The sequence below is a fragment of the Corella eumyota genome, chromosome 4, assembly GCF_963082875.1.
Source record: "Corella eumyota chromosome 4, kaCorEumy4.1, whole genome shotgun sequence".
Classification (NCBI taxonomy): Eukaryota; Metazoa; Chordata; class Ascidiacea; order Phlebobranchia; family Corellidae; genus Corella; species Corella eumyota.
This window is the reverse complement of record NC_137493.1, coordinates 8977306-8994418: the sequence shown is the minus strand read 5'-3', so window position 1 is coordinate 8994418 and position 17113 is coordinate 8977306. Positions and strand designations below refer to the sequence as shown.

The window sequence follows — 17113 nt, the reverse complement described above, 5'->3', positions numbered from 1 at the left end:
AAAAGCACACCTGCTGCGGTATAGGAGATCGTATGGGCGCAAAATTTGCAAGGTCCTTTGGTAATTAATTAATTATTCATTCATACAAAAAAAAACCTGCTTCTGGTTTCAATAAGCGGCAAAATTCTATATAATATTGCAATAATATTATTTCTAAAATTGATCACTTTGTTTTGCTGGCCTTACCAGAAGGCTAATTGTGATTTTATGCTTTTCGATGATAAATCACGAGATCGAATTTATTAAAATTTGCTGTATATAAATTTAAACCAATATAAAAAATAGAATTAAGGCCGTCAGTTAAGGGAAAGTAGAAATCTGATAAACTGGTAATGATGTGATTAACATTTACTGTGTGGCCCTGAAAAGGTTAATAATAAAGAAGTTACTGTGAGTTTTGTTCACGCAACATAGCACACCACACCCATCGTTTTATTTTGGCATCACTGGGTCTGTGCTTTTAAGCTATCTAGCGCCCGTTTGTGGTCAATTGCGCTATCAAATGGTGAAGATTTTGCTAAATAATAATCATGCTTAGTAGATTCCAAGCTCCTATTTAAAGGGCATGCGACATGTTTTTTGTATTTTTAGTTAAAGTAATATATTTTAATCTTATAATGTTAGCAGATTTTTTCTCAATTTTTAAAAAAAAGTTTTACATTTTTTAATAATCTAATAGTAGAGTTCTTTAATTATGAAAATTGACATTGCAAAAATCCCGCGAACCGGTGTGAAAATAACTATGACGCGTTTGCGGGCCTCGTGTACATTTTTCTTTTCGCCGAATAAACTATTTGTTTCTCAAGAAAGTCCAAAAGTATTTAAGTAAAGTAAATTATGTCAAAGTTTGATAGTTGTAGTAGCTCTACGGGTTCTGAGGCTGATGTTGACCAACTATTTTCTACAGGCTACATGTTTGAGCCGGAATATAGCGATGCTCAAATTTTAAAAATGAGCACCCCTGTTTCTGTGGTTCATGAATTTGAGCAAAATGGACAAAATCGCCTTAAAGATAATGCTTGGTAAGCTGGATTTAAACACGTCAGGATTTAAACACGTATTACTTGTTTAATTAATGAAAAAAAAATTTTTTTTAAATGGTTGTAACTGGAATTGTATTAAGCTTAATCAGCCTAGTCCACTAGTACATAATTATTTTTCATGTTTTTTATTCTACCCTGCGCACAACCTGTATTGAAACAAGTAGCAGAACTGCTAAATTATGATCAATGTAGCTGAATAACTCCAAAAAAATGTTGCAGTATATATTTGAGTCAAAATAAATAGTATACACCTACGCATTGAGTATTTAAGTAACAAAACATATTTTTACAGGTGTTTGTGTGGAAACTGCCTTCCTATGGACTCAGTATACCAATCAGTATGCTGTAAAGAAATTTCTAAATTAAACATTGGACCAAAAGATCCTTGCATCATTGAGCACCCTGGATTTGAAGCGGTTTGTTTAAATCCATGGGTGTTACAAACCGCTTTGTTTGGTTATAGACAGCAATATGATGTCGGTGTAATAAATAGTAACCAGCACAAGTAAGTATATTTAAATTTTTTTGGTAAAACAAAATCAGTAATAGTTGTGATAAAATGCTGTTATTTCAATTAGTTATAAAGTTGAATAAGCTAGATGTAACATTAATTTTTTAACTTGTTTGGCTGACTTTCCCCTTTTCTATTATTTCAGGAAGTATAGACATCTTGCATATAGACAACTGGTAAGATGGCATTGGGGATACCTGGGAAAAAGTATTCGAGTTCCATTACCATCTTGTGCTGTTACTAAAATAAGAAATACGTTTCCTAGCACACAATACAAAGGATTTGTTTTACCTGTTTTAAACTAAATTTTTTTTTTTTTAATAAAACAGTCGTTAAAAGTAATGCATGAAAAATTTTTAAACTTTAGAAAGTTAAACTTATTAGTTGTTAAATCGGGAAATTTTTTGGGAAATTGCCATCTCCATATCTGGTCTTATGCAATTTTCGGACAGAAATGGAGGCCTTCCTTGGGGGTACAACATACACGTGTACCGAAGTTCATTTTTTCTGCCAGAAGCAATGATAGAGGCAGCGGTATCCTGTAGATCGGTAACATAATCTAGACAAACAGCATGTTTTAAGGATACTTATAATAAATTTGGCCAATTTTTAAACATGATTATATTTTGTTATTTACTATAAGTTGATTTTTCCAGTATCTTTCGAATAACAAAACCTCCTGATTTTGCCCTTGGAAAAGTCACCTTGTGTTGAAAAACTCCGTTTCTATTTACAGCCTGCACTCTGTGTGCATTTTCATTATAATGCAAAGCTGCAAGCAAAGTTCTGCAATACAAGTTTTATACATTAAACAGTAAAGGTAATGTTTTATTAGTTTTGCGTTTCACTTACCTACAATGCATTCCTTCATAACTATAGGCTGTCATCTTTGGGGCGAATTGATTAATAACTGAATTAAAGGCTTCAATTTCTGCTGTTTGATAAGTTGGAGAAAGCTTTTTGATATCATGTAATAATTTTTTTTGCGTTAAAATTTCCTCTAGCTTAACACTGTCCTTGTTACCTGATATTAATTTAAAAATGAAATAACCTTTTTTTGGATCTTTTTTTATCTGACAAACATTTTCACCACTAAGTAATGGCAAAACATAATATATTTATATATTCACCAGGTAAAAACCATTTTTTTCTTTTTTTAGTCTCCTCTAATAGTGGGGGATGGCTACAAGCAATATACTCATAGTTGCCATTGTGAATATTGTGAATGTGATTTAAAATGCTTGTGAACTTGGCAATAATTTGTTCCTCATTTTTATATGGACTTGAAACAACTGACCAGTATACATGGCTAATAACGCTTTGTCTCCATTCTTCAATCAAATTACACCCAGACAATTTACCAGCAGATTTAATTTTTTTATTCAAACCTTAACATAAGGTACATAATTTTAAACTTGTTTAGTGTATTTTATGTATTTAGAAGTGTTTAGATTTACCTTTTGCAACATGCCAAATGTCAAAAAAATGATGGCAGGTTAAATTTTCTGATATCCATTTTGCAATGGCAATATGTCTGTCAGTAACAATGGATTCAATACCAATATTTTCTAATTGAAGCCTTTGCATTGAGCGTTTTAAACCTTCTAGCTCCATATTATTAGAACTTCCAACCTCGTTTTTCTGTAAAAAAATTTGTAAAATAATATAAATTTTTGGACACATAATTTTTGCATAATTTATACCTGTACAATCTGAATATCAATTATTTTTTTTAGGGCCATATCCATCGTTGTGTAGGTCCCAAATTTTGCACTGTGGCCTGGACTATCTGACCTGCCATCTCCACCTAAAATTCGTGGTTCTTCATATGAGCGAAGCACATCAAACAGGCTGTTTTGTTCATGCGTCCAAACTCTACATATAGCAGGTTGCAAATATTGCTCTTGGTGACGTAAAAATGTCCTATGGTACAAATTAATTTGTTATTGTGACTGCTGTAATCATCATGACACAATTCAAATTTTAATAGTAAAAAAACCTGTAGCAAATGCTTTGTACATTCATAAACTTGAAAAACCTTAAAATTTTTGTTGGGTTGGAGCCGGAAAAAAGTATTCCTGATGTAATCAGAAAGTTTACAACAGGAACCCTTCCTATAAATGCTTGGCTCTCCCATGTTATTGTATTTTTACAAGTTGTACAAACTTGCTCTACAACAATAAGAGCTCCAATAACAGTTTTGATTATATTTGTTGTACTCAGCAATGTTGAACAACATGAACATTTTTTAAACAGTTTTAATAGCTGATGATGGCTCACTAGATACTGCTTATCGTCATCACTTACTTTGTTACTATCTCTGTAAAAAAAAACATAGTGGTACTTTGTCTAAATTTATGTTTTATATCATTTTGCAGTTTATCTTGATCTTACTGCTGGCTACTCTGCTCAGAGGAAGTTGAAAAAAGATCTTGACTGTCATTAACGCTGCTTTTATTATCTACGGTATCACTTGTAGACTGACTTGAGAATGAATATGCCACACTTGATAATTTTTGAATTGGTGGAGCATTCAAAAGGTTGCATTGTGTTGAGATGGTACACGATTTAGGAAAACATTGTGAACCTGTTAAATGTTAGTAAACAATGTGTGTAGGACAAATTTTAAAAGATGGATTTCTATTTTATTTTGTAACCTTTGCTATGCTTTCCTTTTTTGCAGCATGTTTGCGTTGACTTTGTTTCTTTTTTAATCTCCTAAGTTATTAAGGTTTGTTTTATAACATTTAATTTGTGACAAATGTGTAATTTTACCTTTTGACTTAACATATCTTGTTCCATTTCAGTTTCTTCCAGTTCAGTTACTTTATGTTCTATTTTATTTTCTTTATCGATTTCAGAACTAAGAAACTTTTCTATTACCTGTTGATATGAGCAATTTTATGTTTTTAGTTATTTGTTTTGTATGTGTAATGGTAAATAAATTACCCTGCTTCTTTGTCTTTTTTTGTAGGCCCCTCTTATGCAGGGCTTTTTGGAGGCTGGACCCAGCAATTCAGGATATACAGTAGGAACAGCAGTTTCTAAAAGTTTAGTTCCTGAATTACTATGACCAGCCCCTATTTTCCAACCGAAAGGATCCTCGAAATCACTTTTAATAAAATGTAGGTCACAAATAACATCGTTTTTTGATGGTTTATAGTACGGTCTTCGGATTGAAACGAAGTGTACCCATCTTGAGTTTATTGCCTCGTTTTTAGGAAAACGGTGCAGACTTATGCCTGTGCTTCCTTTACTTGCACAGGCTGGAAAAACGCAGCGTCTTACCATTTTTAGACAATAAATACTAAAAAATATTATTTTTCCCGCCGTTACTAAACAATTCAATTTGTAGTCAGGGGCCAGCAGACACGTCACAATGGCCCTTGTAGGATTTTGTGCAATGCTTGGTTCACCGTCAATTTTTAGTTATAATACGTCATCAAAATTTTTTTTTCAATTTTTCTTAATTAAACTATTAATTAAAAAAAAATTAATTTTGCATGTCGCAGGCCCTTTAACAAGCTAAATAAATAAAATAAGCCTATAACTTTTATTACCCAATTATAGAAAATTATTATAGAAAAACTTTAAATGCATAGATCTAAAAATCTTTAAATAGACATTTATTTGTTTAAAAAGATTTTAAATTTTTTTTTTTTTGTTATAACATTTGTATAAAACTTCTTATATAATGATCAAAGGATACATTTATATAAATTCCACAGTAATAAATTAACAAGGTTATAAAAATAAAACAACTTTTTTGTTCTTTTTACTTCTTTAATATTTTAGTCACAACTTTACTTCATTAATATTTTATGTAACTAAAAATTTACTTATAATTTTTGTAGGCAAAATTTTACTCAAACATTGTGAAAAAATAAAAATTAATTCCATCAAAACCTGTAATTTAGTGGTGTACCAAAAACAAACTTATGTTTTCCGCCTTGAAGTAACTGTTTATAGATAAAAATGTGATATGGTTATTTTACGAAGATAAGCGTATTGGTAAATTTTATATAACCAAGCTTATGAAATTTTACACGACATCAAAACTATAGAAACTATCTGATGACATTTGACATGATGTCACAATGCGAGGTTACTAACACGTGACAAGAATATTGAACCGTATCGTAATTCCGCGAAACTTAGAGTCAGTTTAGTTTTAGTGCGAAAGACGAAAGTCGTTGGACCAGAGTTCTTCTGTTTGGATTGCACGTTTTTTACATTTTTTGTATTTGACTTACGTTTTATATTTTTATTATGTCATTTATTTTGGTAACCATTCACAAATAGGCTTTTCTTGTAGTAAACCTACCATACGTAAGACTAATAATGCTATTTTTGCAAAATTGTTAAACGATAGTTTTCAACAACTTTACATTACGGCTGTCAGGCTGTGCGGACTGTTCGTACTATACCATAGTAATATAGGCTAATGATATTGTAGCTTCTTGTTAAGAAAATAATTAACGTTTATACTGCGCATATATCAGTATATTTAGTTTAAGGCTAATCAATGATAGATTAGTCAGAGAGTTCTGTAGTTAAAATATAAATTAATAACCTACGAACAAAGTTTGGCAAGGTATTAAACTGTCTGTCTAAATGCCAGAAAGTTGGGCAAACTAATTTACCATATTGGTAAACAGATTTTTTTAAACACCTATTTAAACAGCATAAATAATATAAACCCATCTTTCTTTATTGCATTTTGTTGTTTAATATTAGGTGTAGTTTATAATGGCTGTTCAGGAAGATGTGAATGTAGCATCTGTTGTGTCAAGTGCAGCATTGCAATCTTCTTTTTTACCCACTATAAACAACAATGGTAGCAACCTTCAAACTTTAATACCGCAAGGTCGCGTGGTTGTTGCAGCACAGGGTGCAAAACAAAATCTGTCACAAGTTCGATTTGTTCAAACTATACCAGCAAATGGCACAAGTCAACCTCAAATCGTCAGGCTTATAAAAAGCAATATAGATGGGGTAAATTAATCTCAACTTAATTTTTCATACTTAAACTTCAGAAAATTTTTTGTTTAAAATCCGGCATAAATAATTGATAACATATTATTGCAAAGTAGTTACAATTGCATTTACTGACTTTTTTAAACTAATTTTGTAGACTAATAATCATACCCAGAACATTATAAATGTGAGAGGCCCACTATCAAGCCCAATAAAAGGTAAAACAAAATTTTCAAGAAGATTTTTAATAAAACTTGCCAATTTCTGTAATATTTAAACATAACACATATTATAATAGGAACTGTTATTAATTTTCCTGTTGGTGCCAAAGTCCAAAAACTAAAAGTAGGAGACACAATAACTATCCCAAAATCACAAATTGTTAATGAAAATCATGTTCACCTTCCTATTACTGGAGGCCTACAAACAACTGTGAGTACCTGAAAAAAGAATTTGTGTTCTAATTTAAAAAAATGTCTAAAAATTCAAATCTGTTACTTTTTTTATGTGAAATTAATAGAGTCAACTCAACCTTGGGTTGGATTTAGGCCATAAAGTCTGCTTTTCCATGTCATGGATAAATAAAAATCAAAAAAATATTGTATTATTGGGTTTATTTGTAAAACTCTGCATAAAAAATTTAATTATTGCATGAACTAAATTATATATATATTGAAAAGCTTACTCCAAAGAGAACTGTTGACTTACTTTAATTTTTTTTAAATTTGTATCATGTTTACAGACTCCCTCAACCCCCACCAAGTTATTGTCAAGTATTTCCTCAAGTCCACTACCAAGTGCATCAAACAATGAATCATCTAATCTGTTTATGTCTTCTCAATCCCCCTACAATCTTCAACCTGCTTCCCCTGCAAGATTGCCGACCATTCCGCAAACTTGGTCTCATTCCCAGAGGTAAGTTGAGGGCAACAAAAAAACATGATATTTAATTTAATTTTTTTAAGAATTACAAATTTGTAATTCAAAATTTAGTTATTTAAAAAATGTTTCACTTGTGTCAAACTGATAAATACACTGTAAAACATTAAAGTTTAAATTTTTTTTGTTTTACCTAATCTAAACAAATATAAATTTTCAAACTTAACTTTTTGTTTGTCAAAAATGTTGTAAAATTTATATCATATTTGAAAAAGAATTCATTTATTGATTGCATAACCCAGATAGAATTTTTTCAAACTTAAAACAAATAAAATTCCAATTAACAGCCCGATGAGCCAAAAAAGATCGTCATTATTTATGGATACATCATTTCCACAAAGTGAAACGTAAGTTGTTGTACTTTATTTACTTTTAACTTATTTTGTTTGGATAATTTGTCAACTTTTATTTGATACATATCAACATAGGTTCTGTTTGAAAACCAACTGATAAAAAATTGCAGTTTTTAAATTAAATTTGGTCAATAGTATTTTAAAATTCATTAAATATTAATTCTATAAATAACTTATTATTTTTGTAACTTGTTATATATCTAATTAAAAAATTAATATCATCATTGACAAGTCCGATATCTTGATGTAACTCTTTTTAATTATTATATTACATTTGTGAATATTTTGTTTTTCTTTGTGTTAACTGATGGTGATAATCGGTTTTTGTATTTTTTGTGAGGAAAGGTGTTAGTAAGAATTTCATTTAGTTTTTTTGTAATCCGAGTTCAGGGGTGAATATTGTGGCATTGGTGCAACTCGAGCCCGAAACCTTTTGACTTGTAGTTTGCTGATATGCGTGGTATAACTCACACAAAGTTCGATGCCATAAGCGGTATAATACACACATATTTTTTCAAATTTATTTTCGGATAAATTGAAAAAAATAATTTTAGCAAAAGACGAAGGACGCCTACTTGTGGTGAAAAGGGCAACAAGGGACTTCGTCATTTTGCCATGCTGGTTTGCGAAAAAGTAAAACAAAAAATGACAACAACTTACAACGAAGTTGCCGACGAATTGGTTGCTGATTATACAGAAACACAAAAAAGACATGTTGTCGACCAGGTAAAAATATCAAAACTTGTATTTTTTTCATTATATTTACTCTGTAAATTTGTTATAGATTTTGTACGGTATTGTAAAGGGGCCTATAGTTTGTATATAAAGTGTTCACAAATTATAGGTTTAAGATTTGCAATCTATGTTTTCCTATTATTCCCATACTACAGTTGAATTTCAATTGTAAATAGAACTAAATATAGTATTTAGAGATTAGTAATATAAAGAGCATATATTATTATCTTCTTCCTTGAATACTTAAAAGAAATGGATAGTATTAGACTATAATATTTCCTTATTTAAAATTATTATTAAAAATACAAATAGAATGAAAAGTAATGACAATATGGCCAATCTGTAACTAAAGTTTTATTAAATATTTTTGTAAAATTTTACACTTAACATTTTTGACCTGGTTTGTAAATAACAAAACAACTAATTGGTTAATCAATATTTAAAATGTGGCATTTTGAGGGAACCTATTGGTCCAAAAGAAATCTATCTAGCCCATTTTGTCTTTGGTGTGACACTTCAAAATAAAAGTCAATTGGGCATTTGGGTGTTAATAAGTTGACCATGTATATAGTTTTTGTATTATTTGTTACAAAAGGTTTTTGTTTTTGATTGAGAATTTTTATAGGTTGTGTTTTTGTTTATATATAAATGGTATTTTGAAAGTTTTAACTTACAAAGGCATCATGTTGATTTTCAAATTAACAAAGGCATATGCTAACATAAATAACAATCACTTCAGTTGGGTTAAGTTGGGTGTGTGAATATTTGTTTAATTTCAAATAGTTTAAAGTTTGTGAAAGAATTTCCATTGTCATAAAATTGATGTGGTTCTGATTAAGAGGCTATAAATGTCTTTATGAATTTATATAGTTTAATCAAAGACTTTTTTGTGTACGCTGATTTCACATTTTTTTTGACCTGTTAAAACATTTTTTAAAATTGGTAATGCCATAAATGTTGCTTTTCTATCCTCGCAAATATAATTACATAGGTAAGCTTTTAATGCATGTAGTTATATTTTTACCGCACTGTAATATAATCATGCCCCGTAGGAATAGGCTTTGATAAACGTCAGACCATTTATATCACAAATTTATGAATGAACAGCATTTCATTAACATACGTTTCCTAAGATTTTCCTTAATATTTTTTTTCGTTAAAACAGTTTATAATATAGAACAAATGTTAAGTTAACGGTTTATACAAGAAAATAACATTAAGTTTTTCATAAAAATTGTGTTTTAATTATGGTTGTTAAGTTAAAATGCATTCAGTATATTTAAAACAGTTGATTTTACGATTTTTTTTTTACAATTTTGCAATTACTTAAACTGCTTGTGTTTATTTTAAATTAGTTGACCTGACGATGATGTCAAATATTTTTGGATTTTTCTCACTGATATATTTACATTTGGATAGGAAGTGTTATTATTAAAAAAAGGATGTTCGGGTCATTTAGGTCGCGTTATGGACAGCTATATAACACGCATACAAAAATGGTTTTATTTTTTACTTTGCTTTTTTTGGTCATTAAGCATTTTTCTGGTAATTTTATATAGTTATTAAATGTGCGTTTATATGATAATAAACGATAAACACATTGACCTTGTTGTCCATGGTCATTTTTAATTTTAAATCAGTTATGATTGAGTACCCGACGAAAAAGAAAAAGCCAATCAATTACAAATACTGTTATTAATTCATCAGATCGCGTGCATATTCCCCAACATTTAAAAAAATATTTTTTATTTTTACGCCAATCAGGCATTTTTTCGCTCTTTACTTTATTAAAAAAATCTCCCTACGGCTTTCGCATACACCACCTGCCTCCCGCGCTTGCCAAATGACGTCACCCACAGTGATTGTCTACGTCATAGGAGAATGCCGATCTGTTTGCACAGAGTAGCGTTATTGAACGTGCAGTTGTTTGCATAATTATATCCGCTGTTATTTTTGACCGTTAAAAGCTTAAAATTATATATATTGTCCCGGTAAGAGATTTGTTCTATGACTACAGGATTTTGCGATAAAATTTAAAAACTATAAATGTTTTAAACTCTTAAATTTTATTTAAATCTTATGTTTAGAAAAAAATAAAAATAAAAAGGTTTGCCTAACAGCGATCGGGAAATTTTCCGAATATTTTATTTCGTCTATTTTCAACAAAAGTAAATATCGGAATTTTTCTGTATCAACTTGGTTATTTATTAGCTAGATCAATTCTCGATTGCTCAGAAACGGATGTAAGGGCATGCTACGATAACATTTGTTTCACGTGTCGCCGTATTTAAAAGGGATCACCATCCAACATATAAACATATTTTATTGTAATAAAGAAAGCCATGGTCTTGGTATGAGTTAACATTGCATAAAATCCTCTGTGTAAAGTGTTTTAGTGCATTTGGTATAATCCCGAAAAATCTATAGACACACATTTTCTTTAATAGGACAAAAACATTAAACAACCAACAACTTTAAATATATACCTTGCGTATACATATATATTACACATAAAGGAAACAAGTAAGCGTGCCACGTGGTTGTATATTAGCTGCCAATGTAATGAATAACAAACGCGACCACATAGCTTTAACAAGCAAGAGTGTTGTAGGCGTTCTCGCTTAGAGAATTAACAGAGTGTACACTCTCTTGCTACTCTCGTCTTTTATTGTATGCTCTCTTTGCCGACAATTTGATCGACAAAATATCTTTGTTTTTATTTCTTTTGTAGCTCTTGGTTGGCATTGCCCGTTTTTGGACGAGTTTTATAGTTTCTATAAATATAAAGCCACGAATTCTTTTCCATTTTTTCACAAAGCATATTTCGTTGTAGCGCTGTGCTAAGAGAGCACATGGCTTATTGGAATGGGTTGTACTTAAAACTACTTACCCGATTTTCTTTACTTATTTATCGAGTGGAGTTGTGAACCCTTTGTGTCCTTATTTTGTGACTGGTTTAAAGTTAACTAAATATACAAAACTTTAATTGGGCACATTGTATTTATACTGCCATTTTCGATACAAAAATATTGAATGATAGTATATTTAATGTTTTTATTGGTATTATATTAATGAAAAATTAACATTCTTTAAAAACTTTTAATTACAGTTTTATTAATATTTTTCATTTTAAATTATTTTTAAAATCCTAAAAATTCTTGAAAATTAAATGTAGCGTTAATAATGTAGAAAAGAATTTATTGATGTTTAAAGCTAGAATGCCACAGAGAATTAATAATGACATCATTTCTTGGCCTGCTATTTTCTTCTCTTACATTCCAATGAATAACATCAAAATTTCAATTTAAATTCCAGGCTAAAATACAGGCTTGTGTAAACAGCCAAAAATAGAAAAAATAAAATTTTTATTAATGACTTTTTGAAAGATGTAACAGAAAATACTGACCATAAGTTGATTTTTAAAATTTTACTGTTATTTTTGTAAAAAATAAACTAAACATACATTGTTTCATATTTAAAATAACCATTAACAAATTAAAGTTAATAAAAATAACATTGCAATGTAATTTTCTACACATTTTTGTCTTGTTTTACAAAACTTGTTTTTATGTTATCTTATTTCGACAAAATGTGGTAAATGATGTAAAGTAAGCACTGATAAGACATAAGTTGAATACCACCAGTGCCAAGCACCATTTATAGTTTCACAAAAAATAACTTATTAACAGAAAAATGTAAAACTTGGTTTAAAAATGTGTAAAAATTTTGTTTATTTAGCCTTACAAAACTGTAAAAATTTAATTGTTAAATATTTATTTAGTGTATATTGTATTGTACATAATTTAAGCCTAGTTTTTTGTTTATTTTGTAGCCTTATGATCAAAAAAATATTAGAAGACGAGTGTATGATGCCCTCAATGTACTAATGGCAATGGATATTATCTACAAAGACAAGAAGGATATCCACTGGGTTGGATTGCCTACTAATTCTGCGCAGGAAGTGCAGACCCTAATTGTAAGTACCTGTTAAAGACAAAAGGGTTTAATTAGACTTTAACAAGGGAATTTTATATGGCCACTGGTTTTATTATATTTAAGCAATTTGTAATTGACTGTCAAAAATTCGGTTCATAGTTTGGTTTTCCGGGAAATTTTTTTTTCTACTTATAAATAAATATTGGGTAATATTTCAACACCGGATTTAAGTCAGGTTGTATTTTAATTTAAAACCTGAAGTTTTACTTTGCTTAACTCCTAACTTACCAGCAGTTGTGTTTTTTAAAGTTAACAAAAAAATACCCATTTAAGTTAATTTTTTTCTTACATAAATGTTAAGATGTATGTTTATTTATTAATAAATCCATTTTTAAAATGATTGGTTTTAAAATTGATATTAGGAATTTTTGACGCGTGTTTGTTACCATGACTCACTTGGTTACAATTTTAAGATGAACAGTGATTAGAAGGGTTAATTTTATTTGACGTTTTGATATTGTTTCAATATCATGTTATGTCATTTGAATATGTAGTAAAAAAGTACTTGAGTGTCAAAACAATTTTTTGATATTTACCCTGTGACTCTAATATGACCAATTTATTGCTAAGATTTCGGCCGTATTCGTTTTACTACATTACCCTTAAATAACTACCCACACATACTAATACTATTACCTCTCTTGCATTTCCACCCACACATATTTTAAAATCTGTTTTTGTGGTTATATATTTATCAAAAAAATTGGGTTTGGTTTAAATTTTTTTACTGCCTACTTTGACAAATACTTGAAATACTTGACATTTTTTTTCAACAGAATGATAAAAAGAAGAGAGAACAAAGAATTCAACAGAAAACTTTACAGTTACAAGAATTAATTTTACAAGTATGTTTTTCTGTAACTATTCTAACTTGATGTTAGTTAATAAATACCGAAAAATTGTGCATAAATTAATGGCAAAATTTTAAAACTAGTGATTGCAATCTTTGTTATATTTAAAAACTGCAGAATATAAAAATGTTACTGTTAAACTTTTATTAATTAAAATTTTTTTTAAATTAAAAAATGACATATTAAGTTATGAATTTAATGTACTAAGTATATCATTTTTACCATTATCAGATAAGTTTTTGTTTTATTTTCTAGCAAATTGCTTTTAAAAACCTTGTTCAAAGAAACAAGAAAATGCAGGAAACTCAAGGCCCGCCTCCCGAAAATTCCTCCATTCTGCTTCCTTTCATTATCGTCAACACAAGCAAGAAAACAGTCATCGATTGCAGTATATCAAATGACAAGTAATGCACTATATTTATTCTTATTTTTCTAAGTAAATGCTGCAACAATATGCTTTGTATTAAAGTTATAATAAATGACCCTTTTCTTTGAATCCATGTTTGTTTACTCTTTTAAATTTAACCTGTTTTGTACAATGCTTCAAATTTATGAATGGTTGGCAAATATCGCTTTAGTTAATTTGGTGAATGTTTATTTTTAAGTGTATATAAAATAAAGGATAAAAAAATAGTTAAAATTACTAAATGATCTTGCAAAATCTTGAAAAATTTAATACTGTTATTTAAAATTTTTATTTTCAAGATATGAATACATGTTTAACTTTAACAACACATTTGAAATCCATGATGATATTGAAGTACTTAAAAGAATGGGGATGGCTTATGGGTTAGAAGCAGGTTCATGTTCACAGGAGAACCTAAAGATTGCTCAATCCCTTGTACCACCTGTTCTTAAACCCTACATAGAACGTAAGTGAACTTTATTGAAAATTAAAAATTGTTTAGTTTTTAGAATAAATAAAAATTGTTTCTTATTTTTTATCAATATACCTAAAGTTTTAGATAAAACTTTGTTAAGCTTTAAGGCATTAAGATAAAAAATCCAATTTGTCACATATTCCCTACCACAAACAAACTAATAAAAATGCTAAAAACAACCAAAATATGCTTATAGTATTTTCAATATAGAACTTTATTTGCAAATTTGTAAGTACAACAAATATTAATAAGAAATTGGTTTTAACAGAAATGGCTGGTCTACCAAGTAAAAGCAATGCAGGAGAGATTCCAAGTTTAAGTTATACCATACAAGATCCTTCCAATCGAACAGCACCAAAAATAAAGTAAGTTAAAAATGCCTTTCATCTAACATAGATGCAACATCCCATGTTTTTGTAAGAGTCCTAGTTTAGTAACTCAATATGTAGGTTTATACAAGATATTAAAAGATTTTTTTTTTAAAAAAGATTTTTTTGACTTATAGTAGGTGACAGGAATGTTAGCCTATTACCTTTATATGTTTTGTTTACTAACTAGATTTAGATTGGTTTCATAAAATTTTCCTGGTAGTTACCTTTATAGGTAAATTATTAGTTTTTTCCAAGCAAATCAAATTAATAATTTACGAATATTTTTACCAGAAATTTGGTCTTTGTTGTAAATAGTTAAGCGGGTGTTTACCTAAATTTTATCAGCTTGGTTAATTATTTTCAATGTTTTTAGAAATGTTTTTAAGTTAGGTATTTAGTGTGTGGTTGTTTCATTAGCTTAGCCTTTTTTTGATTTGTTTAATTAATCTGCATGAAAAGCATTTATAAAAACCATCACCCTTTTCTAATTAAACTCTGGGCCTTTTATTTCTTGTAAGTTCCAAATTTAAAAATGTACAGAAAGTTTAAAAAATTAAAAAACCTTAAATTGTTTGTAAAATTCCAGTCTCAGCTTAAGTAGTCAAGCATTTAAACATTCAATAACTGGAGATCTTATTTCTGATACCTTATACTGTAAAAGGTTTTTAACTTTTTTGTGTTACTTATTCTACTAACTTGCATGGTGTACCTAAATTACTTTCATGTTTTACTTTGATTTGCCCAGATAAACATAATTCCCATTTTTATTGTTGTTGCAAGTGGTGTTTACAATCCAAAAAATTTACTTTTCTGTTCATGTGCACAGATACGAACAATGTGAAATCACACAAATGGGCGAGAACATTCTAGAATCCAACAACAACAATAACAACAACTTCTCTTCTCGCTCTGACCCAGAGGACAATGAGGTTGCTATGGTAACAGACTCTGGAGCTCCCTCTACCTCTTCTCGATCTTCCTCATCTGGTCTTCATTCGAGCCACATCTCTTTGACGCCACTGAGTGGCAGTGTTGGAATGGATTCAGGAAGTGAATCTCGAGGTTCGACGCCGATGGATAAAACCTTCGATTGTTAGTTTCTTGAGGTGTTGGATGCTTAACAATGCAAGACAATAGGGTGTTTTGTTTTCGTTCTAAAGTGTTTGTCAGTTAGTTGATGACATAAGATTGCAATTTAAAGAATTCCCTGTTCTATTTTTAATAGGTAATTGAATAGCATTCTCTTTTTAAATGATACACATTTAATTTGGTGATCATTTTTGGAATAGGCAGATGTTAGTAAGGTAGACTTTTGACATGTTTTTTGATAAATTTTGTCAAACTTGTTAAATTAATTAGCAGGGCTGTATTGTTAAAATTGTAAATAGAAAAACATTTAATACTTTTTATAAAATTTATTAGGGTCAGGTACCCTAACTCTGTTTTTGAACATTTAAAAATGTTTTACAAATTTTTGTCCACAAAATTTTGTGCAGCTTACATGTAAAACTAGGCATATATTTCGTTTTATTTGTAAATTCTTAATGATACATAAATCTTCTATATATTTTTAAAACGAATTTTGGGTCTTGTTTAATGTAGCCACTTTTGTGAATATGTAATTTTTTTTTTACTGGACACTGCCGGAAGTTAGAATAATTATATCCTAGTTGTGTAGTGTGTTGTTTACATAGAAACTTATTTGTAGAAATTGTTTCTTCAATTTAACAACCAATGTTTATAAATTCTTTTTTTTAGCCAAATGTCGGCTGGGCTAATGTCTTGTATAACTTGTTTAAAAGGTAGTACTTATAACAACCTATAAGCTTAAGCTATTATATTATTTTCATTTGAACAATGGTCATTCTCAGGGTTGTAAATAGTGTCGTTAAATTCATTTTTTTCTTAAACCATTTAATTAAAGCAGTGTGTCATTGCTTTCACAAAATTTGGGCTAGTAAGAAGTAGTTTTATTACATTTTTGTAATATTGTACAGTAATTATTTCATCTACCCTCACCGTTAAATTTTCCTGTTGCCTTTCCACATTAATTTTCTTATTCGCACCTACTTAACATTCAATTATATTTCATTTCAATAGAGCTCTATATTTTCTGGCCCTACAAATTGGGTCATTTTCAAAAATCTGTTTATTTCAAGCGTTCTTGCTGCTACTCTGTTGTTGTTTTAGTTTAAAAATGTTGAATTAGCATAATCAAGAAGTTTTCATCCTTGTCTGATTGGTATAAATCTGAACTTTGTTTTTTTTTGTTGTTGCGTTAATATTTGTTGAAAGTTGTTGTTTTTGAACATAATGCTGCCAACTTAATTGACTTTAGATTTTTTTGTTGATAATAGATGATTGTGTTTTGTAAACAACTTGATTCTTTAGTGTTTTGTTTTTAAGATTAGATAAGTTAGTTTATTAAGTTGACAAATGTCTTTTTTTTTAATTTT

At 29.3% G+C, this 17113-nt stretch overlaps 2 protein-coding genes across 2 annotated transcripts; both read left to right on the top strand.

Moving 5' to 3' along the window:
• Window positions 1-837: 837 nt before the first annotated feature.
• LOC145750782 (P2X purinoceptor 7-like) lies at window positions 838-4398 on the top strand. The gene is made up of 6 exons (XM_082566858.1): window positions 838-1022; window positions 1336-1548; window positions 1700-2374; window positions 2715-2953; window positions 3291-3442; window positions 3933-4398. Exons 1-3 carry the CDS (start codon window positions 838-840, stop codon window positions 1857-1859), a joined length of 558 nt encoding a protein of 185 aa, XP_082422984.1. The 3' UTR covers window positions 1860-2374; window positions 2715-2953; window positions 3291-3442; window positions 3933-4398.
• Window positions 4399-6285: 1887 nt separating this feature from the next.
• LOC145749519 (uncharacterized) lies at window positions 6286-17001 on the top strand. Its single transcript, XM_082565304.1, has 12 exons — window positions 6286-6549; window positions 6689-6749; window positions 6830-6963; window positions 7274-7446; window positions 7758-7817; window positions 8378-8549; window positions 12391-12534; window positions 13331-13399; window positions 13661-13809; window positions 14111-14277; window positions 14555-14651; window positions 15484-17001. Exons 1-12 carry the CDS (start codon window positions 6304-6306, stop codon window positions 15752-15754), a joined length of 1743 nt encoding a protein of 580 aa, XP_082421430.1. The 5' UTR covers window positions 6286-6303; the 3' UTR covers window positions 15755-17001.
• The last annotated feature ends 112 nt before the right edge of the window (window positions 17002-17113 follow it).